Below are 24,065 nucleotides of genomic sequence, written 5' to 3' on the forward strand. Positions count from 1 at the left end.
GCAAACAGTTTGCAGCTTGCTTTGAGTGAGTAAATGAATGAGCAGGGGGCCAGGAGTTTGGAACTTGCAAAATAGAGAGCTGACATGCTCCAAAAAGCACTCTCTCTCCCCCCACCCCCCATTTTGAAAAGCATGTTGCAGCCACGTGAATGCTGGGATAGCTGCCCATAATGCACCGCTCCCAACACATCTGCAAATGTTGCATGTGTGGCCACACCACTGCTCTGGCAGCTGTCAGTGTGGACAGACTGCAGTGCTTTTCCCTACTGAGCTGTACGAAGACAGGTTTACCTCACAGCGCTGTACAGCTGCAAGTGTAGCCAAGGCCCTAGTTTCAGTTGTAAGGGTAGTAATGGTTAGAAATAGGGGGCCAGATCTCGCCCTTCATGGGAGGGAAGGGCAAGGAACTCTTTGGTTCCCCTTGTTGACTACCCCTGCATTCTTTTGGTGTGGGGATAGTTAGTGGGTTCCAGTATACCTCCAGAGCAAGAAAGCAAGGGTCTGACTTGCAAAGTGCTGAGATCTGGGTGGATCTTGGATCTGTGGGGTACAGGACCATCCATAGAAAGGCCCTATGAATATGTAGCCACTTATCCCACCACTTTCTGGTAGCCTAGCTCCATGGTGCCAGGGGTTCCCTTCACTACAGCTGTCCCCCAAACCCTTTTTTAGAGTGGTTACCAGTGTTGAGGAGGTCTGGGGGGAACTTCAGTGCAGCTATCTAAGGCTATGTCTACACTAGCACTTCTGTCAATAAAATTTGTCGCTCGGGTGTGGAAAAACGCGCTCCCCCTCCACTCCTCCGACCGACTTAACTTACACCAACGTAACTTGCAACAAAAGAAGCTTCAGTGTGGACAGCATTATGCCAATGAGAGATGCTTTCCTGCCAACATAGCTGCCACTGCTCGTGGGGGTGATTTAATTATGCAAACGGGAGAGCTCTCTCCTGTTGCCATAGAGAGCTATATAGGAGACCTTACAGTGGCGCAGCTGATTCAGTACAGCTGTACTGCTGTAAGGTCTCTACTGTAGACACAGCCTAACTTTCCACACTGATTTCCACTGGATGCTAAGAGGAATGAGGTGCATCTCCTCTTTCTGTGGATCCCCCTCCACAGGCAGATCACAAGGGCATGATCTGGACCAGAGATAAGTAAAATGGTGATACAATTGACTTTGTCCCTTGCCTTTGGCTCTTGCTCCAACTTTCAGTTTGTTATAAGTGACAGTGCTATAGAAATCAACTAGCACTTCTACAATATGGTTGCGATCTCTTGATTCTTATGAGTGAAAATAGGCCGTGACCTAGGGAAAACTTTCATTAGCAAAACTAGTCTTTTATCTTGATCTGCATGTCTCGGTATAACTTGATACAGGAGCTGACGTGTCAAGAAACAAACTTCCCTGTATCTTTCAATGCACTGAAAAACCAGGAGAAAAATGTTTGTCCTGTACCTAGAGCGTGTATTTGAGAGAATGCAGTTATGTTTGCGATTGCAGAATATTTAACACTTAAACAACTGATTCTTTTTTCCAGTTACTGTAGCCAGGTACTTAGTAAAGAAGTTGATAGTTGTGTGACAGACCTTCTAAAAGAACTGGTTCGTTTCCAAGATCGCTTGTATCAGAAAGACCCAGTGAAGGCCAAGACAAAACGCAGACTTGTTATGGGGCTCAGAGAAGTTTTGAAACACCTGAAGTTGAAAAAATTGAAATGTGTCGTCATCTCTCCAAACTGTGAAAAGATTCAGTCAAAGGGTAAATGTTTTACAAAAAATTAGTTTTATTTTCATAAGATAAATGCTAGAACAGACTTGTTATATTGATGGTAGTACCCTTTGAGGGCCACATCTTACACTTGGAGAAAACTGCCATGGAAGACCAGTGATTTATTGGTGCCTTCCTTGAAAAGTAAATCAGATTGTTCACTCTAAGGAATCTGAAAGCAAATGACTGGTTGGAAGACTTATCAACTTGTCATTGATGTATTGTTGAAATGTTATAAGTAACTACTGTTCAGATCACTGTCTTTGATCTGTGATCTTGGAGTGACTTAGCTTTTAAGTTTTCTCTTTTTGACAGCCATACTTCATTTTAGCTACACTGCATTGTTTTATACTGTTTATAGTGGTGCTGGTGTGTCAGTCCAATCTTTGTTCTTCAAATGTAATAAAATTTGGAGTTTAATAGCAGTGTTCTCTGAAGATTCATGTTGATTCAAAGGGAGAATTGTCAGACTAACTTTCTAGATGAGCAGATCCTACAGTACGCTATTGAGCTTCAAGTAATGTTTCTGTGCACTGCACACTCGTAAGTATTTTTTTAACACATACATTCTGGCATTTCTAAATGCTGCATCTTAAACCTGTAGCTTTTACTAAGGGACTTCTGGCAGTAATGCCTTTTAGTTATAACTGGATTGAATAAATGATACTTTTTGAATAGTCTCATTCTCAATTCTCTGTCTGTTCCAGGTGGGTTGGATGAGACTCTACATACCATTATTGACTGTGCCTGTGAACAGAATATCCCATTTGTCTTTGCTCTCAATCGCAAAGCTCTAGGACGTTGTGTGAACAAAGCAGTGCCTGTCAGTGTGGTGGGAATTTTCAGCTATGATGGTGCTCAGGTGAGTTGAACAAAGACACTGGTTTATACCTTTAATTAATATTACTCTGTGTGTATTATGTATACAATAAAGACCTGACTCCGAGGCAGCTAGTCAGTCAGTCTCTCACTCCATTTTCTGTATTTATACTCTTGACAGGTCAGTTGCTTTATAATGTTATACAGAATTAACATTTATTTCCACAGCACCTTTCTCCTTTTTGCTTTGTTCACAGATGTATTTTTGGCCAGCTCTCTGCCTCTTCTTTACCCAAATCTGCTCTTAAGGATAACAGGTATTTTAAATACCTGGTGAGAGATGTGGAGGGAGCAGCTTAGTGGCAGCCCCCCCAACCCCTTTTTTCCCCCAACAACGTTGTTGCAAATTGGGAGAACAACTAGGGACAGAGAGGGATTCTGAATGTTATTAAGAGACACTTGAAAATCTAGAATAATCTTCCTCTTCTGGCTGGTAGAATATTAGTTTGAATGAAACTTTGCGGGGGTCGGGGACTACATTTTCAAACTGGTACATAATAAAAATAGTATTTATAACACATTAAGTTCAAAGCACTCTATAAAAACACTATAGCTGTACATGTCAGATGTGTGGCTAAAACCACATGTTGCTTAAAAATGTACCTTTGAGTTCCTCACTGCATCAGAAAGTCTCTTGATGTATTTCCGTTATTAACCAAAACAAGATAAAACAGTTACTAAACAAAATCCAAGTACGTGGTTTATTCTGTTTTGCCTGCTTGTGTGCTTATTTAATATTCTGAGTAGAAGGGGTGCAAAAACTGTACCCTACATCTTTACACACTTCAACAGAGAAATATGGTTTAAGCCATAAGTGTTTCATGTTTTCTTATCACTTACTTCTTTCCTACTTTTTTTTTCCATGTTAGGACCACTTTCACAAAATGGTAGAACTGACGATGGAAGCCAGGCATGCATACAAAGATATGGTGGCAGCTTTAGAGGAAGAGGCAGCTGAAGGGGGAGGAAGTGAAAAACACAGCACAATCTTAACCACTCAATATGAAGAGAAGAGCTTGTCCGAGACCGGTAAAACGCCCCATGTGGAATCTGATGAGGATGTACCAAATTACAGTAAGTGTTCAGTGGTTTATTCTTTGTGTTCAATCAGTTTTCCTTCCTTTGTACTAAAATTCTCCTCTGATCAGAATCTTCCTGAGGCAGTGCAGACTAAGGATGTCTGGTTAGGAAGGTCAAACATATCACTTCGGGCTGTGACCTTAGCAGACTTCATGAATTGAAGTCAAACCTGGTTGCTGTTTGGATGGGAGACATCTAAAGAAAACCTAGTTTTTCATGAAGTTTTATTGTTTACACAGCAAAAGCTTTGCATGGGCTAGACTATCTACCCTGGATTTAATCCAGCTAGCGCAGGTAGTAATCGCAGTGAAGTCAGCATAGAGCAGGCTAGCAAGCCAAGTGTACTCAGGATCTGTGCTGGGCTTATGCTACTTGCGCTGAAGCCCATGATGCGCTGTTTTCACTACTAAGTTACCGACGCTAGCTGAGTTTGTTAGCTCAGGTAGGCTAACCTGTGCACAGCTTTTGCTATGTAGATGAATGTATCCTTTGTAGATGACACTCTTCCTTTAAATAATTTCTGAAATAGTCCACCTGGTGGTAGATGGCATATGCTGCTTTCAGATAAGACTTGTAACAGAGTTCCTGACCATTTGTGGCTAAAATTCCACTGGCACTTGTAAGACTAGTTGGCCCAAGTAAACTGGCTAAATTCTGGTTAAATAGTTTGACAGTTTGCTACTACAGCTTCAGTTGTCTAAGATTCTTCTTCTTTCTGTCCTAAACTATTTCTATGCTGTATGAAGGCCTTCAACCCTATAGGTAACTGCATTGAAGCACTGAAGGAATGATCCCTTTTTGTGTATAACTTTGTGTGTCCATATTAAGATCTGTAAATAAAATGTGCTTATGATATAGCATTAGAAAGTTATTCATCAGATCATTACTTTGAAACAGCAGTAGGCAAACGGGTCTGTATCAGTTCCTAGAATGTGGCAAGTAACATAGGGTTAGATAAGTTGAAACTTCTCCAGGGGGACTGTCTTCCAGCAGGTGCTGCAAAGTGTGTTGGCTTAAGAGTCCCCCTTACATGCTGATTTCTCCCTCAGTTCTCATGTTGTCCTTCATACTGGGAGATTGAGCATTTCAGTGCTTAAGTAGGCTTGTCTATGAATACTAAACTTGGGGGGGAGGTGGTAGGGGGAGGGAACCTGTGTGATACTCTGGGAGAAATTAAAGTTACTTTCATACTAATATTCTGTTCTTTGCTTATAGTCAAAATCTGGAAGAGAAAGCTTGAGGAGGAGTATAACCCTTATGCCTTGGAATTAGAAAAGACTGCGACTACTGAAATGCTGACCTTGAATTTAGATGAGCCTCAGTAAAGCTGGATCATATTTTATTGGGCCTTATTACTTTTTACACAGATAATTCAGTATTTACAGATCTAAAATCAGTGGTCCATCTAAGCTGCGAGGTGTAGCAAATAAAGTGTAATCTAGGAAACATCTAAAGTTGGCTAAGAAGACTATTCTGATCTCACTTAAAATGCACACTGGAATGCATGAAACATCGGCTGATTCTTACAGGTTACTGTGTACTTGACGGGCTGCTAAAGCTGCTGCTGCTGCTTCATTCTTTGTATTAAGAGAATTAATTTGAAGGGAGGGGAAACTGTTTTAACCCAGGACCACTTATGTATTAAAACAAGCCCATTCCTTCCTTCCTTTTTAAGGGTTTTACTGCTGGTGTCTGGTGCCACAAGTAGAGCTAGCCAGAAAACAAAACCTCAACATTTGTTTGAGACACAAATTCTGAAAACCTTCATTTTGGGAGAATATTTCATCTTGCTGGTCCTCTGCCTGGAAGGCTCTTGTTAATTTCACTTTCCTCTCTGCAGGCAGAAAGTGAGAGCGACAAGAACCTTCCAGGTGGACCAGTCACTTTCAGTTTTCCCAAGGGAAAATTGAAATTTTCTTTGGAAAAACTGAAAACTTTCTGCAAAATAATTTTCTGAGGGAAAATAGCGTTTTTCCCCCTCCCACCCACCCCCCAAAAATTCAACAAGCTCTAGCTTCAAGTCAAGCTTCCTTCCCTTGGGGCATGCAGCAGCTGGGAGGGGGACAGGGGTAATGAGTCATGAAATTCCTGAGAGATGGGGAAGCTGGTAAAGTTAAAATGGACCACAAAGGAGATTCCTGCCCTGGAGAGCACTTAAGATCTGATGCAGATAGAGCCCTTTTGCTGGCAGAGATTAGGAATGCTTCAGGGAAAGAGGTGGGCCAGCCTGTTCCTGCCCCTTCTCGCCTCTTACAGAATTTCTTCTCCTTGCCTTAGGAGAACCTCAGCTTGGAGGAAGCAGTGCTATAGCAATGGTACTGAATTCTGCAGGGAAGAGCAACTGCTTTCTTCAAAATGCCCCTGCTGCCTGCATTTTCTTTAGCTGTTGTCCAGCTGCCTCAGCCAAGCCACAAGAACAGCCATTTGTGTACCCTTGTTGCATAAGGGAGAATTATACAGCAATGTGCTTGGTTGCATAAACACCGTATGTGAGGTCTTAGCCCTTCCCTTCAGAAGAATTTGTCAGTCTTGTAGCTACTGTTTTTTTGTGTGTACAGTTGTGAATTTTGATTCAGATAATGAAGTCTTAATTTGAGGAAAAAGATCTAATATGTTAAAGCCAAGACTGACTGTATATAATTGTGTATCAAATGTAGAGAAGTTTTCTGAAGACGGGCTTAATTTACTTTTGATATTGAGACTTTTTTTAAACTTGACATGTACCTGGTTGTGGTAGAGCACTTTTGTGGGAGGTTTCTTTTATAAATAGCAATGCTTATATATTTTTAGAATGAAGATGGCACACTTAATGGAGAGGGCCAAATTGTGCACTAGAGTATTCAGATTTTTATAAGGGTGAAAACGAAAATTAGGATTTCTGATTTCAGTGTGTGCAAAATAAAATGGTTGTAAATCTCAGGTGCAACTAGTACCTCTGTGTAGTCTGCCATGCGCTGCTTCTAAATGCTCAGAGCAACTTTCATTTCAGCTTCTCGAAAATCAGGTGCCAGGGGAGTGTCACAGGTAAGCCAAAAGCAACAGAGGTAATATCAAGTGTCAACCTTGAAAATGATTTTTGAAGTATAAAACTGATGACATTTTATAGCATCCTGTGGTTAGAACGTAGCTAATGCTTGAGATTGATGTGTGAGCCACAATCTTATGCTCTGGGGAGTAAAGTCAGTAAAGGATACAAAGCAGCTCTGCTTTGACACTGAGTCGATCACTGGATGTGAGATCTTTCTACTTTTCCATAATTGCAGCTGACCTTAACTTGACTTTGGGAGTGGGGAGAGTCCGGAGCTGAGAGATGATTTGGGCTGGCAATAGACATTCCTGGCCCAGTAGGAGGTTGCTGTGTACTTACAGCAATGCAAACTGTTGTGTATGAAGATGGTTATGATTGCACTATGCTATTAGAATGTTTATAGCTGTAAATACCACTACAGGAGAGGCTTTGATTTAGTTTGGATTTTTTTGGTGCATTTTTTTTGGGGGGGGGGGGGAGAGCAGGTTGGGCAGGTGCACTGTTCAGGCTAAACTTTCCACTGCATCATGGAAAGGGGGCCGGCAGCTAGGCTTTTGCATTATACAACTTCCAGAAGGCAGATGATAGAGAATCTGTATGCTTTAGGGTTGCTACTCTGCAGAGATCATTTTGCACTTTCATGAAAGTGCATGAACATGACTTAGCCAAGTCTTAATGCTAGCATCCTTAGCAGTTTTCATTGTAACAAACTTAGGGAGTTACTTACCCTTGCCCTCCCTAAGGAACCCACTGTGTGTATGATAAGAGCTGTTGAAAGCAGAATTAGTGTGGAAGATGATTAAGCAGTGAATAGACATTTGTCCTTCAAAATAGCTTTTGAGGGGTTGAAGTGTTTAATCTCATTATCACTCAGCTATTCCCTTTTAAGACAGTTCTGTGGACAGCTTTGTAAGAGAACCTCTGCATGACCCCCCCCCCCCTTCTAGTCCTGTTGCTTAGTTTCCAAAGTGTGTTACAGTGTGCATTGCCACAATGTGCTCTGCTTCCTGCATCTAGTTTGAGAATCTAGCTTAAGTTAAAGCTAGCCTCACTGCTAACCAGCTCCCTCTGCTGGGCCAACAGCCAGTTACAATTTCTACACATTCAATTTTCAGTATATAAAATCACCTGATAGTTTCCTCCCCATAGTGTCCACTTTTGTGTGAGGATGGGAGTGGGGCAGAAAGGCCTGCAGTGTGCTGAATTACAGCCTAGGCAATTGTAAAGGCTTCCTTTCTCCTTGATACTTTGGGTCACTGATTGGGGCAGCTCTTGCTGATGTAGCACAGCAGTAGCATACATCTTTGTGCTTGGTCTCTCTCTCGCTCTTTTAACAGGTAAAGCAGCAGTATTTTTTAAAATTGATTATCTTCAGTGTTACTGCAACAGACCTTAATAGCAAAGGGCAGTAAGGTCACTTGTAGTCTTGGGTAGGAAGAGGAATTGGCCTATTTGTTCAAATTATGCACAGGCAGGTGAAGTGTAAAGTAACCTAAACTGAGTGTAATGCTCTGAGAACAACTTCCTGATAGCTCCTCTGACATACCTGCCTACTATGAAGAACAATAATATAACTTCATTTCTCTAAAGGCTGGGTGTAATTCAAGTGTTTCTCTGTTAGCCATTGCACTCCAGCATAGCAGTAGTCTTAGCAAAGCCTCTGATCACAGCTCCTTTAGGACTTCAATAGTGCAAAATCAGGCCCTTCCTTTTGGTTATTTGTGCACCCAACCTCTTGCTCCAGGAATGTCACTTAGTGTATTAAACTTCTTGAAGTGGGAGGACTTCGATGGTCCTCTTTCAAAACTGTCTGGGGGTAGAGGGCATTTTTTCCTCACAGCCCAGGCCCATTGGAGTTGCCTCCTCTTCCATGGGCAAGAGAAGAGCCAGATGGGATTTGAAAAGAACAGGCTCTGGGGCAAGAAGTCCCATCTCCATGAGGGGAGCGAAGCCAGAAGGACAGTGCGCCAGTTGGAAGACCATACTTTAGCTCTTACAGCCTGCACCAGCAGTCATGCCTCTGACTGTAGAGCTCAACTACCTCATGGATGGAGGGCACAGGACACAGCTCAACTGCTACCAATTCCAGAAAGTGGTAAGGGGCCTTCAGACCCAGCTTCCTCTCTCTGCTGCCACTTGTAACACCCTTCTGCCCCTGGCAATCAGGGGCTCAACAATTCTAGCTGGTAAATTTTTACCTGAAAGATTAACTCTTCTTACCCTACAGGCCCTTCACAGGCAGCCAAGCCTAGGCTGGCATCTCACAGTGAAAACTCAGGCCAAAAAACTAAATATGAACTATCAAAAGGGCTCCTGCATGCTTTCACAAGCAGTGCTAACATGGGTGGACAGTATTTCAAGTATGGTCCTTCTCAACCTAAAAATCACATGGCCTCTCCCTGAGGTAGGGAGAGGGGGGATTTAAATCTGTTTTAGGCAAGTATATGGGACTTTGATCCTTGGGATCAGATGCTGAGATAAATCTATTCGTTGACAGCTGGAAACTGAACTTAAGTATGGACTTTACACCAGCAAGTAGAATAACTACCATGTTAAATAAAACCCAGAAGGGTTTTATTGTAGGTATATTAAATGTCCAAGCAAAAAAGCCAAGTGTCTGGAGTGCACTGTGCTTAGCATGTTACGCATCTAACATGAAATGCTTCCTTAGGGCAACCAACTTATTCCAGTTCCATGAGGTCATAGAACATGACCTTTGAAACACATTCTGCTCCTAACTGCACTATCCAGATTGAAAGTGGATGTGGGGAGCTCTCTCACAAGATGTAGTATTGTACTTTTAATTCAGCAGGTAGGCCTCACGCATGTCGGTGTGTAAATTCTGTAAGTAAACTAGAAATATTGCTCTTCAGTTAGGCATCCAAATCCAGTCCTTCTGAGCACTGACAGTCTCAGGGCAGAATAGTCATGTCTCCAGTACTGAAACTGCCTTCATCAAATTCTTCATATTAGTCATCCAGTCTTTTGCCAAAAGAAAGGAAATGGCATTGGTTAAGTCTTCTCCGGGGCAGATGCCCATGTCCTGCTTCCCACCCTGGAGACATATGGCTATGAAAATCCCATTGTAATGGATCTGTGGACTCTAGATAAATTTCCAGGCTGTGCCAACCTGAGTTACTTTCTTCAGGCAGTAAGGTCCACAGAGCTGGCCCACCCTACAGCCAATTTCTATCTCAATTCTGAAGGATCCACTTAACATTCAAGGACTTAAATTTTACTTAATGAGGACAAGCCCACCATACTTTGCTTGGAGAAATTGTTGTTTTACCTCAAAGTATATTTAACAATCTGTGACTTAAAGTAGATTTGAAGTTATCCTGGCTATGGAAGTGCTTAATAAGAGGGAACTTCAGGTATGGGGTATTCCCCTGCTGCCAGGTCTGGTCCCCAAGTTCCAGGCAGGCTGAAGTACCATTGTAAAAGATCTGTAGAGCTTGTTGCTCAAAGAAAGGAATTCTTCAGGTAAGTGTGGAAAAGTTTTATTTTGTATACATTCAGGGTTATGGAGAGAATACAATACTTTTTAAATGACCATTCCCAGCACAATCAAGCCAAAGCTTTTATATAAAAAGTGAGGCATTTCTGTGCAATGCTAACAGTGGAAATTTTGAGGAAAAGAGAAGAACATTGAAACATCTCAAACTTTTTATTGATCCTTGTAGAAAGATAAAAACTTATTTTAAAACAAAACAGGACAAGTAGGTCCCCAAAATTTGACTGGCTACCTCAATGTTAAGTCTGCAAATGTTTACTAGGAATAATAAACAATCCTGGCATCACATTAGCCCTTTATCAATTGCTGAATATTTGTTTAGAGATTTTTAGCATAAATCAGACTTTATCTTCCACAGTACCAAATATTCATATTTTATAGCTCATTGTGTGCTGTGCTTTACATTATGCCAACTATATTGAGTCCAGTAAATATTTATTTACTGTACCTTGTAACTAGTCAAGTTGTTTGGTACAGGAAAACTTGTATAATTAACAAAAATTTAACTTTTCAAAACAACCTTAGTTTTCAATTTAAAGTCTCTTAATTCATGAAAAGTATTGATGTCCATGATGAATCTCTCAGTTTCTCTGCAAACAAGGAAAGTGAATTTGCCCAGCCCAGAAAGGAATGTTCTTTAAAGGTAAACCTTATTCTCCCCTGTTACTTTTCTGAAAAACATTTAAAATATAAGTGATCCAAATCCTTGTTACTTTCACATGTTATAAGAGCATCACAATCAAAGTTACCTCATCTGCTTAAAACAGGATTTAGGGGTTTCATTACAATGTTTGAGCACCACAAGTCTCCATAGGAACACACTCTTCCTCAATAATTAGCAGAAAAAGAACTGATATCAAGGTTGTTCAAAGTGGGTAGGGGAGTTGTCTTGGTAGTAGATAAAATGTTCTTCAGTGCAATGAGGAAATCCTGCTTTGCCTAAACTTTCAGAAGATTCTCCTGAACAGCAAACCCCACTGTCAGCTAGTGTAGCTGCTGAATCATTTTTCGAATATGCTGGTTAGAGTACTGGAAGCCTCATTTTGCAGACATTTCCCTAACTGTCTCTGTCCATTAGGGCGTGTCTTTCTTCTTGCAACTCTCCTAAATGAACAAGACAGTTTCATTTTACTTTAATATGAAAATATTAATTCATTTTTCTAAACAAGTTGGTTTTATTTAAAGCCAGCCCTCTGAGCTAGCAGTAGATCTATCAAGCTGAATTGCCATACCCTTAAGGGTATGTTATCTCTTAATGACTGAATCTGCTCTTTCCTCAACCTCAAGACCAGAAGCATTGGACCAGATTCTTGGTTGCATGTAGCCACTCCATCAGCCCAGTGGAGCAGAGGGGCAATAATGCCAGCTTAAGGGACATACACACACAGTCTTTGGTGTCAGGGGTAAAAGGGATCAGTCAGGAAGCATCCCTGTGGCTCCAGCTTTCCTCACGAGCCATAACAGCCCCTTGGGCATTACTTACAATAAGCCCCTGGTCTGTACACTTATTAGAGAAAGGAATAGATGTAAAAGTAGTGGAAAACCACTTGAGATCCCCACCTTGGTCCTTAATCAAGGAAAGTTGGGCCTACTGATAGTACCATCCATTTCATAAAGTCAAACGGGAGGAAGAAAGAAAACGTGCTCACACTTCACTGATTTGTCTTGGTCCTAAGGTGGACTTTGAGTTGATAACACATCCAGGTATGATTCAAGTGGATGGAGACCGTTTGGTGTTATCTATAGGAGCCTGGGCTTAGTTCCCAACCCCTAAGGTACTAGATCTTAAAACACCAGAGGAAGGCAATTTTTGTCTAGAAGTAACTGACAAGCAGGCACTACTATACATGGACTACAAATTGAATCCTATCCTGTTCTGTCCAGTATAGTGGCAAGTCAAAAATAAGGATTTTCAGGCTCATCCCACTCGTTCACTAAAGCAGAATAGCGCATGACAATAATGCATGTCAAGAAACTTACCCAGGTAGTCTTCCAGTTTTGCATCATTGCATGATGTTCACTGACTGCACTTTTCCAGCTGTCGTACTCCTTTACCCATCCAGCCTGACCAGTACTATCTGAAAATTGTAAGTAATGAAAGAAGCTATGTGAATAGACCGTGATCAAATAGATGAGCATCTGCTATTGACTTCAGGGGCAGCTTTGAAAAACATCTAGTTAACATTAGTGGATAGATTCTGGAGAGAATGATGGTTGGGCAGCTGGTGCTCTCTCAATCCCCAGAATCAGTAGGCTCCTGAACACAGGGCTAGATTTTCAAAAATGGTGAGACTACAACAGCTCCTATTGAAAATCAAGCTCCTTTATCTACAGCTGGCTTTAGGAGCCAAATGTTAAGCACCTAATTTTAAAAACTAGGATCTGAATATGGAATCCCTTCTACAATAATAGCTGAAGTGGATACTAAGTTTACTTAGAAATTAGAGAGGGTTTTTTAAGAGTGACAGTCTTCAAGAGTGTATAGGGTCTTTATGGGTGAGCTAATTTTAAAGCTGTCCTCCCTGCATCAGGGCCAGGATGAGCAGTGCATACCCACTGCACCAGCCTACCTTTTTCTTCCACTGTGATGAGCACTTTTGATGTTTTATTTCCAGCTTTTGAGAGGACTGAACAATGGTATTCTGAGTTTTCTGCTACAGCATCTTTCACCCAGCTTAGAATGTGCACTCTGCCATCAGCCAATGCATGAGATTGCTCACTGACACACACTTCTACTTTCTGTCCATTCTTCTTCCAGACAAAACGTGCGTCACTGGGACCTGTGAAAATGTTAGTTTAATTACTGAAGAAACAACTTGTAAGAGTGTCAAATGTAGATTAAAGTGTGATGAAACATTACCATAAAACCCTGGAATTGTGATGACTAGACAGTGCCAGATTCTGGATTTTAGAACATAAATAGCTAAAAATAAGGACTGTTGTGAGGGTTCTGTTTGTTCCTATGCTTCTTGAGTGCAGTGTGGTCAGAAGATTGGGGACAATGAGCCAGAGTTGATAAGGTAAGAATAAAAGCATAGCACTCAAACAGAAGAGATTCTCGGGGAATTAAGTGGGAAAGAGATGCCTGGATTCTGACATTCTCACAAGTCGAAGCAACATGATTATAGACTGGACAGTGAGGGAACCTAGGTAATCCCAGGTGCAAGAGGTGCAGCATTAGTTTTCTTGAAATGAAGACCAATACCAAGTACAACTTAGTAGAAGAAAAAAGGCTAGGGACTCAGAGCAGTTGAAGATACTGTGTGTAATGAAGAAAAAAAAAATTAGAGGAGACATCACAAATGACAGCTGGGTCATTAAAGGAAGTGAAAGAACTTGACATCTTTTAGGGTAAGAGGAGTAGAGGGCAAATAGCTGTCTAGCCTTTTTGCCTAATCACCAATATTCATACCATCAGTGAGGAACAGAATGCAACCAAGCCAAAGATTGACATAGTTTTCTTGGTTGCTGTTTGGGATAAAGTAAAATGGTGGCTATCAAAGAAAAACAAATGTAATTCTGCTTAGCGTGTACAGTTAGGAATTTAGCTGAGACAGCTATAGCCCAGATAAAGAGGGATGTATGCCACCTTCTTCTTTCCATATCTAACAACTTCAGAATAATGGTAATGGATTTTTTTTTAAGCAAGTCCTGTTGTGCCCCTGTGACCTATAATCAAACACCCTTAGAGAAGAATAGATGAGGGAATATAACAGTAGTGAGGCAGGTGGTCTTAGGCTTCTTTTTGTTGCCAAGGACAAAAAAGGGAAGAGACACCATACTCGAGAGACTTACCTACAGTGCCAGGGGGGGGATTAACTGACCACTGGCATTACCTGTATAATAAGTTGATTTGGATTAGTGATTGTCACATAAGAGGGACACTGACCTAGGTTCAAACAGGCAGACCATATTAGGTAGGCTTTGCATACAAAATGGGGAACTTTCACATTAGCGTTCTACCACCACACCCAATACAGTAGGCACTGTACATGTACAAAAAAAAACCTTAGTTCCTACCTCAAAAAGCTTATCTTGGGTTTCAATAGACAAAGTGGAGTGGTCTGCAAGTGAAAGGAATAAGAAAAGCTTACTGTATATTAAAGTACCTTACATGAATGTAAAACAAGGAAGTGGTAGTAGTGAAGATGAATGATGGAGATCATAATCTCCTTAAAACTTGGTAGGACAATTCTGTAAGAGCAAGATAAAAGGGAAGCGATAGGAGATTGTCACAATATATTTAATAGTACTTAGGCCATTGAGGTACCAACTGACAATCAAGAGTGGGGAGATGAAATTATTTGGGGAAAATATACAATTAACTGAATACCCAACCCTCAGCATCTGCCACAGGCCAGGTGTGTAGGAAAACAATGAAAATGAAAGTTTCCTGGACTACTTGCAGGACACTAGTATTTTAGCTTCCCCAGTATCTGTAGGGTAACTGTACACTCAATTTTTTTTAATTTTTTTTTAAGTAGAGCTGACAAGGTCAGGATTTAAAAAAAACAAAGACCACATCGATCCTGCTTCTGTGACTAATAATTAAAAGGACTGTTGGGACTAATGCCCACAAGAAACTTGAATTCAGTATAGTAGTGAATGGGGCAAAGAGATTTTCTCATCATTCTTTCTACTGGTCCTAGATGTGTTGTCAAAGTCCAAGGATATTTTGATTTCAGAAAATCAAATCTAAATTTTTAAGTCTAAGATCCTGATTCTTCAAAGCCTTACGTAGTTTCTTACTGATTTTTCTAGGCAAAAAAGAGTGATTTATTGGCCTAGGTGCCATGCATACCTCTGGCATTGTATTAATAGTAATATTGCAAGAGATTGCATTCTTCTTGCAAATAAAGAGTAACAAGTTAATGTGGCTTTTACTACCCCTGGAAATGGAGAAGGGAAAACTGATCCACCGCAAATACGGAAGATCAGTTTAAAAAGAAAAGTTGATTCCAACTAAAAGATTACAAGGCATAAAATGGACTTTTGCAAATGTCAAGATAAAAAAAACTCTTGGAGAGGGAAAGTCCATTGATACAGTGTAAGGGGTAAATTTAGTAATGACTTAAACAGATGAGGAAATTAGTTGCTTTTCCAAAATGTATTAAAAAGAGACATTGAAATTTGACCAATTGAAAGTCTAGAAATACTTGTTAAGAAGACCAAGCTAGAGAATACAGTGGAAGTTTGAACAGAGAACAGGCTATTAGGTAATTGGTTTACTAGTATAACACACTTCATTTTATAACATGTCCTATAAGAATTCATGTGACCTTCTCTATTCTTATCTTCCCACGCAGTTGGCACCATATCATATATAGATTACCGATCAACTAAATTTAACCATTTGTTGCTTTTGGCAGTGACCTAACCCAGAAAGGGGAAAGTAAAATACTAAGCTAATAATTTGCGTAGTTCGCTATTCAAGCTTTTCAACAGGTGCAATATGCATTTTCTTTTAAATGAGCTAGTGTAAAACTGTTCAGTGTACTCAAGTATCACAACAGGTAAGAATGTAGTGTACGACAAGCCATCCTCGATAATACTAGCTAACTCTTCTCAAGACCTTGCAAATATACCAGTGTCTGGATAAGTATATATTTCCATGCAAAAGTAATTGTACTACAGAAGATCAAGATGACAGGCACTAGAAACAACATAAGTGGCATACACAAGATGATAAAGCAACTTATTCCCTCTCCCTCAAACTCCTAATTTGATTCAAAACACAGATCTTCACTCATCCTCTTGCTCTTTGAAAGAGATGGTCCAGTGATTAGGGCTCTAACTTGGGACTTGAGCTATCCAAGTTCAATTCCCTGCTCTCCTGCTCTATCAGACTTCCTGTGTGACTCTGGACAAGTCACTCTCACTGTGCCTCTGTTCCTGATCTGTAAAATGGCTAAAATACTTCCCCATCTCACAGAGGTGTTGTGAGGACAAATATGTTAAAGATGGGCAGGTGCCCAGACACCACATAAGCATTTAAGAGTGTCATTTTCAAACAACAAATGGATTCATAGTAGCTTAGTTACTAACTTTAGCAAGTTTGATTTGAGCTACTTCTTATCTTGACCTCCTAGAATGTCCCTTTTTCCTAGAGTAGGGGGTGGGCCATATCATGAAACAGCACGATCAATGCAAACAACCATTTCCTGCAAGCTTATTTTCAATTAATTAGAAATGCATATCAGTGTGATTTCATGCTATTTCCTATTTATATCGAAGTGCCTGCTCTGCTTTCATTACCAAAAACAATCTCTGTTCTTAAAAATCATAATGGTTTTGGAAAGGCTTCAGAAGCTTAAAAAAAAAAAAAAAAAAGCTGTCGTTTCCCAAAAGAAACAAAGTTGGGTTTGGCAATCCCTTCAGAAACTTCCTTGTTCTGGTTATCTCACAAGGAGCGTGATCCTGGGTCAGCACTCTGGGGAGTCACTGAACAAGTGACTACTTTGCTGTCTTCCCACAAACATTCATCATATGCAGTCAACAGTAGTGGGATTTCCCACACACACTGCAAAATTTTTGCACGTCAAACTTTTACAACAAACTAGGATGCAAACAACATGTTTGTGCCCTTTTTGATCTACTTGGGAAAGAAATCTTTACTGGCCTTTCTGCACATTTCATGGTAATTCAGTCCTGATTCTTTAATTTAATCACTTCTTCCACTGTAGTACTTAGTTTCATTTGCTCAGCTTCCCTGAAGCATGCAAAAGGTTAAACAATTGCTATGAAACATCTTAATGTAACCCAGAAGTTGTGGAGATCAAGTACTATATTATGATTTGCATAAATCTTGATTCAGACACCTATTATGTGTAATTTAGCTTTAACCCTCCAGAATTTCCTCTGGGATACATTGTTTCTATAAGTGATATTTAATGGATTCAATGAAACAAATGTCTGCTAAAGTTTCTTGCAGATATGTGCTGGTGAATCCAAGACAAAGGACTATGCTTCTTTTTAAATTAGATAATGATACAAGCATTGATACTGCTGAGAAATAGTTGGCAATCAGGTGCCAGAACTAGAAAATTCATAGTTTCCTTTTGTATTTATGAATTGGATATAATACAGATTAAATACAAGAGAATTGCTCACTGAGTGACCATAGAATTTCATATCTTGGGGTCTTCAAACATATTTAAACAAATACTTACATTCAGTTGTTATCCTCTCTTTGTAAGTGCTTGAGAGATTAAAAAAGTTATAAAATGAAAGAAAAGGATCAAATTAATTCATAATAATAGGAGTGCAATACCCATCAGAAGCCATTCTGCATGTGTAACCATCGATATAGTAAAACCAACCCTAGAAAATGGACTTTTCAGGGGTGTCCTCTCAAAGCCATTGTTTCAAGCAGTTACTAGTTACTGAAAGCCATTAACACTTGGACAATTATTTGGAGATTTACTTGAAAGGAATAAAATTAATGGTCGGTCATATATTCACATAGAAACCCCACCCACCCACCACTCTCCCAACAAGCACGCGTCTTGAGACTGAACTATTCTTTTCCTCTAGAAAGCTCCTCCTGGTCAGTATGGAGTCATTGTCTGGGTAGCGAAAGGAAGCTTGCATTACCTGTGTTATGCTTGTGTGCATATATACAAGGCCTCATTTTCCAGGGCTGCCACCCAAGTACATTTCACGCAAAGCCAACATTTTCAGACTTAACACCTTTGAAAATCGGAAATGTAAAGTGAACAGGAGTTGGGGGAACATCAATGGGAGCTGCAGATCCTCATCACCTCCAATTCAGGTCACTTTTTAGGTGCCTATTTAGGGATTTAGGTGCCTAACTTTAGTCATTGAAATTTGAAATGTTCTAAATTCCCTTAAAAAATTACAGTCTTAAAAAGCAGAGTAAAAAACTCTCCAAAGTATGAAGAATACAGCTGCAGACGTTCTACTGACATCATGCAAGAATAGCCTTAAAATACTATGGGCTGTTCCAATCAGTAAATTGATAGTAGAATTTAAGGGTTCACTGTATATATACCGAATCCTGAAAGAGAGTGCAGTCTGCTTCAAAAAAACCTCTGAGATACTATTTTTAAACAGAACTCATCAGAATGAGCGGTTTCTTTGACACGAGAAGCAGCAGTAGGAGAAAGAAAGATTGCCTGAAGGAGAATATTGGAGAATCCTGGCTCCTGTGGTCAAATGGCTGCCATGCAAAAGAGGGGAAGAAAGTGAGTGTCCACCACTTAATGAGCCACTTAAAGATGCATAATGCAGAAGCCAAGAAATGCTGTCACACTGCCACTACACCATTTAATATAATATTTTTCGGTTGTCATGCTATTCCTGGAGCTAAAATGATGAAGCTTAGATCAGGTCTCCCTGAAGGTAACTCTAAGATTATCAAGGATGGAAATTAAATAGGAAAGGAATATGGCTAGTAATCATGTAAAAGCAAAGCAAAGAGTGAGCTGCTAGCAAGAATAAACAGCTTAGAGCTGTACCTAGCTAATCTCTAAAAGTCACCAGTGAATTGATATCCAATGAACTTTACTGATTAATCAGCACCGGCTGCAAGGAAATTCACCTCAGAATAGAAGGGCTTTTGTACTAGCCTAATGAAAATATACCCTGGCATCTCAGGTGTGTGCTAAAGCAGGATAACAAGGACGACTCTTTGTACTGATGGTTGGAATGATGAAAGAAAGGCACTATAGAGAGAGCCAATAGAAAAGGGTGTCATTAATGAATGGTGTACAGGTATGGGCATTGCTGTCCTAAAACAGAAAATATATACAGATAGAAGACATGTGGCTGGCAGCCATGGAGCTGGTTCAGAAAAGCCATACAGGAACAGTGACATTTCTTAATCTCAAAAATGAGAGACATCTGGAGTAACAGCTGGTGTCTGGTCTGCAGGTTTGGTTTGAACTGGACATATTGTAATGCAATAAAAAATTAATGCATCAGGACCATTTAGGAATCCTTCATCCAAAACTAGGATTAGGTTTTAACAAACTCTATAATCTGGTTGCAGAAAAAATGATCAGGAGCCACAGGTCAGAAAAGTGAAAGGCAAGGTTAGTCCTTCCAAAGCAGTGAACAGAAGAAGAGAGCATGCGTCAGGTGGAGCAATTCCTGTTCCATTAGAAAGGCAACTACCAATACTATACTTTGAACAGTAGGTGAATGAAAACTGGGTGGTAGGCTGAATGATTCTCTATCTGGAAACTGTGTAAGGGCTAGGTGGGAAGAACTCCTCTTGAGTCACAGGCTAGCTGATAATGAATTGGCAAAACTGAAGCAGACATAAGAGCTGTGATTCAGCAACCCCTTGTGAACAAGAAGTAAGAAAACAGGGCAGTTGCAGACGGAGAGGAAGTTTCTTGACATTAACAGATTGCAACAAGTCCAGAGATATGACCTAAAGTGTGGTCCGCTGTTGTGCTTTCCGGATAATGACAAGGAAGATGTTTGTATGGAGGTAGAAGCTCCTTACCTTTTAGAAGAGAAAGTGGATTAGCTTGAATAGAAGCTAAAGTTACAAAGAGAAACATGGGAAAACAGATCTCTCCAACTCCTGGACAGAGGGTTCATTATGTATCATAAGTTACTGTTTGTTTCAATTAGCAGCCAATTCATATCTAAAGAACACAACCTGCTGCTTGCACAAAACTGGACTGTTTGTTAAATTACTGCTAAATGTACCGAACAGCAACACTGAAAATGTGTTGATGTCAGCCTTATGGAAAAGATTAAACAGGTTGCACATGAAATGCTGCACATGCAAGCTAAAAAAATAGAAAGTCTCTTGTGGGAAAAAATATCCAGTCACCACTACACAATAGACATATATGAATATAAGACCAAGCATCTAACCTAAAGACGGTAAAAAAAGCAAAGAGAGCAAACCAGAGGACCGCTGACTTGTCTACAAGGCTGGAAAAGTCAGTCCACTTACGACCTATTGCTTCCAGTGTGCCAATAGTATGTGTTTAGGTATCAGCTAGGTGGGTCCAGGAAGGGTCTCACAAAAGGAAACCTACATAGTTGCCTGTAAAAGATAATACATGTTAGAAAGTGGAACACTAGGGATTAGTGGGATTACATTGTTTCCAGACTGTGGGTTTTCTAATTTAAACTACTCTAACAGTTTGGTAGCCTCTTGCATCTAGTAGCAGGGATAAGATGTTCATTTTTTAGTTTAGAGGTAAGGCAAAATAAAGTTCAGCTCCCCAGACAGTTTATGGAGAGCATCTACATAGTCACTGTCTGGGGGCAATTAGGGAAGAAAAGCATGTACCAAAAAACCCTCTAACTGTGGTGCTCTAAAGTGAAGAAGGGAATATGTCCCATAATTTTACCTTAATCTTTTGGAGGAGAGGGGATATGGTGTGAAGGCGGCTGGAGAAGGGCAGAAATTGAGTTGGATCCTTGCTGAGGGCGGAGGAGGTACATAAACCCTATATACAGCAGGTGAGTGATTTCAACAGGAACAGTAAAAGTTAATAGGATTTACTCAGGGTCCAGATAATGGAAATACCAGCAGTCTGAGAGGCAAGAATTTTTCATTAAAAGAGCTGATCCTAGCTAGAGGCAGAAAATTAGGTCTTCATTCATATACATGATCCAACACTAAGCAAGGACACCTAATCACCCTTTCTAAGAGAGAGAACATGGAAGCTGGCAAAATATATTCTGTTTATAGTCCTCAAATGTTCTTAATATAATGCCTCATTGCTGCAACATGGGTCCAGACATGTCACTGATCAGTAATGCATTTTACAATCTAGGACTGTGAAATCCAAATTCTTATGGGTGCCAAGGGCTTAGCAATAAATCTTGGCTTGCTAGTCTGGTCTAAGACACTACAGAACCTATGAGATACATGTTAGGCATGGAGGAGGAGATCAAAGAATGGTTTAAGAACTTTGTATTACAAAAGAAGAGAGGCTAAGATATGAAGTTTAGTAAAACCAATCTCCCAATATTCAGAACAAGCTATCTACAAAGAACCCCTCTCTCTTCTGAGAGTCTTAGAGTCCACTGCAACAATCTACAGACCATATTTGGGTCAAAAACATGCCACAAGATCACTCGAAGTGCAGACTTTACAAGCTAAAATCCCAATATCTGGATGCTTATGTCTTATTGTTTGTCACAGTCTAAGTTTACCACAGCTGATTTTGTAGACAACTTGTTCTTTTGTCTTGCATTGTATACCAGCTCAAAATATCACTTCCTCTCTCTCATGAGAGAGACTGAATCACTGATTTTAAATAACACATGTGAGTGCACTAGGTTGGCAGTGGGAACACTGCTATTTTAATAACCAGATCAACTTATATAACTGAGACAAAGGCTATGGCTACACTACAGCTTAAGTAGACAAATTGTGTCACTCAGGTGTGAATTAGCCACCCTCCTTAGCAACATAACATGCACACTTAAGCACTGGTGTGGACAGCGTTATGTTGGCGGGAGAGCTTCTCCCGCCAACATAGTTACCATCTCTTGTGGGGGCTGGAGTAATTAAGCTAACAGGAGTGCTCTCTCCCATCAGCTTAGAGTGGCTACACTAGAGACCTTACATCTTACTGATCATAAGTACTGCACTAATCATTATGTAATGCACTAAGCAGCAAAGTGCTAGGTTCATACAGGTATCCAATGGTAAGTTTTCCATCCAATTTAGAAGATACACATCATTGGCTGTATAGTTGAGCCTCAGGAGATTATTCACTTCCTATAATAGGAACTCAACAGGGTACACTGCCGAAAGAGAGTAGAGATCTCCTTGTTAACGTAGTAGCACACAGATACCACTCTAACATTAATTTTAAAAATGTACTTCAGATCTTTGAAGTGTGATCAATAGTGCAGTGATAAAATCCCACTGCAAAGAATCAGATTTCACATTGTCTTGATCTTAACTTCCTTGTTATTATTAGTTACAAAACCGCACCAGATTGATGTACCAACTTAAATCATCCAATCTCTTAACAGTGAATGTGCACAAAATTTATAAACAAAATTCACTGGTACTTTGACAAAAACTAAAATAAAAAAATATCACTACTGTTTGTAAGGTGCATTTGAAAACATTACATAAATGCTAAGAATTAGTATTATAACTACAACACCAGTTCTAACTTGAGAAAAAAACCTCTCTCGAATTTTTAAGGGGAAAATGTTTATTTTTATAGCATTTCCATTTTCACTATGCTGGTTAAGGTAGTTGCTTGGAACATAAGAATGGTATATTAGAACAATGTAATCTACCGCTATACCTAATGATTCAGTAGAAGGGAAAAATCTCATCGATCCTAGCCAATTGCACAATCTTATACTATGGGGGAAAACATTTCTCTCTGATCTCAGTTGCTGATTTATAACTAGGGCCCTACCAAATTCATGGCCATGAAAAATGCGCCACTGACCGTAAAACCTAGTCTCACCCCGTGAAATCTGGTCTTTTGTGTGCTTTTACCCTATACTATACAGATTTCAAGGGAGAGACCCGTGTTTCTCAAATTGGGGGTTCTGACCCAAAAGGGAGTTGCGGGGGGGCTGAAAGGTTATTTTAGGGGGGTTGCAGTATTGCCAACCTTACTTCTGTGCTGCCTTCAGAGCTGGGTGGCCGAGGAGCGGTGGCTGTTGGCCAGGTGCCCGGCTCTGAAGGCAGCGCCCCGCCAGCAGCAGCACAGAAGTAAGGGTAGCAATACCACACCATGCCACCCTCACTTCTGTGCTGTTGCCTTCAGAGCTGGGCAGCTGGAGAGTGGTGGTTGCTGATCAACGGGCCAGCTCTGCGGGCAGCAGCGCAGATGTAAGGGTGACAATACCATACCATCCTTACTTCTGTGCTGCTGCTGGCAGCGGCTCTGCCTTCAGAGGTGGGCTCCTGGCCAGCAGACGCTGCTTTCCAGCTGCCCAGCTCTGAAGGCAGGGCCGCTGCCAGCAGCCGTGCAGAAGTAAGGGTAGCAGTACTGCAACCCCATGTACAATAACCTTGTGACCACTCCACAGCTCCTTTTTGGGTCAGGACCCCTTCAATTACAACACAGTGAAATGTCAGATTTAAATTGCTGAAATCATGAAATTTACGATTTTTAAAATCCTATGAGTGTGAAATTGACCAAAATGGACTGTGAATTTGGTAGGGTCCTATTTATAATGTCCCAAAAAGATATGATATAACCCTTATAATTCTTACGCTGTTGATTCAGAGTTTATACAATTTAGGCCTAATGTGCTCCAGGCTAAATTTGTAAACAACCATCTAGGGGCTGTAGGATGGTACAGACTTTTAAGGAAAACATTCACTTAAAATGAACCAACAATGATAATTGTCCCTATTGCAGTTATTACTTTTAGGGTTCCAGGTTATACTGTATTCAGTTTTCTCTTCAAACGCATCAATGTACAGTAACTGTCCGTCTAACAATGGAGCTGTTTTCTGTTTGTTCAGATCTTACCATTATCACCGAGAATTTAAAAACATTAATTTCAAAGGTTTCCCTGAAGATGCTGTTAACTGACTAGATATATTCCCAGAAAGGGGGAGGGGAAAAGAGGTGTGGAATAATATTGGCACTTAGAATTGTTCTGCATACAAGATATGTGTGATCGGTCAAAGCAGGGTCACTGGTCTCTGAAATAGAAAGTTAACATTATAATGAGCCAATAACAACTGTAGGCTCTCAACGAATTTGAGACATAAACCAACAAAAGCAAAGACATTCTTAGTCTAGTTTAACGGAACTACATGCTTTTGAGGCAAGTCTATCTTCAATACGAATTTAGTTGGTTTTGTAAGCT

The 24,065-nt window shown here is 40.4% G+C and overlaps 2 protein-coding genes across 7 annotated transcripts in view; one reads left to right on the forward strand and one right to left on the reverse strand.

Annotated features, from left to right (window-relative positions):
* The window catches only part of SECISBP2 (SECIS binding protein 2), a 56,492-nt gene extending 49,844 nt beyond the window's left edge, over positions 1–6,648 (forward strand). For all 5 annotated transcript variants that reach the window (XM_054032615.1, XM_054032617.1, XM_054032618.1 and 2 more), the window contains 4 exons: positions 1,541–1,761; positions 2,478–2,632; positions 3,519–3,723; positions 4,945–6,648. In XM_054032615.1, coding sequence (XP_053888590.1) covers positions 1,541–1,761; positions 2,478–2,632; positions 3,519–3,723; positions 4,945–5,054 — 691 coding nt within the window. In that variant the 3' untranslated portion in view covers positions 5,055–6,648. The remainder of the gene's footprint in view (positions 1–1,540; positions 1,762–2,477; positions 2,633–3,518; positions 3,724–4,944) is intronic.
* A 3,593-nt stretch (positions 6,649–10,241) lies between these two features.
* Positions 10,242–24,065, reverse strand: part of SEMA4D (semaphorin 4D) — a 161,462-nt gene continuing 147,638 nt past the window's right edge. Inside the window, exons 16-18 of one of the 2 annotated variants that reach the window (XM_054031481.1) lie at positions 12,842–13,051; positions 12,252–12,349; positions 10,242–11,375 (exon numbers count right to left, since the gene is read on the reverse strand). In XM_054031481.1, coding sequence (XP_053887456.1) covers positions 11,346–11,375; positions 12,252–12,349; positions 12,842–13,051 — 338 coding nt within the window. In that variant the 3' untranslated portion in view covers positions 10,242–11,345. Of the gene's footprint in view, positions 11,376–12,251; positions 12,350–12,841; positions 14,336–24,065 lie in introns of those variants that run through there. The other variant, XM_054031482.1, reaches the window with a different exon arrangement.

Source organism: Malaclemys terrapin, chromosome 6 (assembly GCF_027887155.1).
Source record: "Malaclemys terrapin pileata isolate rMalTer1 chromosome 6, rMalTer1.hap1, whole genome shotgun sequence".
Classification (NCBI taxonomy): domain Eukaryota; kingdom Metazoa; phylum Chordata; order Testudines; family Emydidae; genus Malaclemys; species Malaclemys terrapin.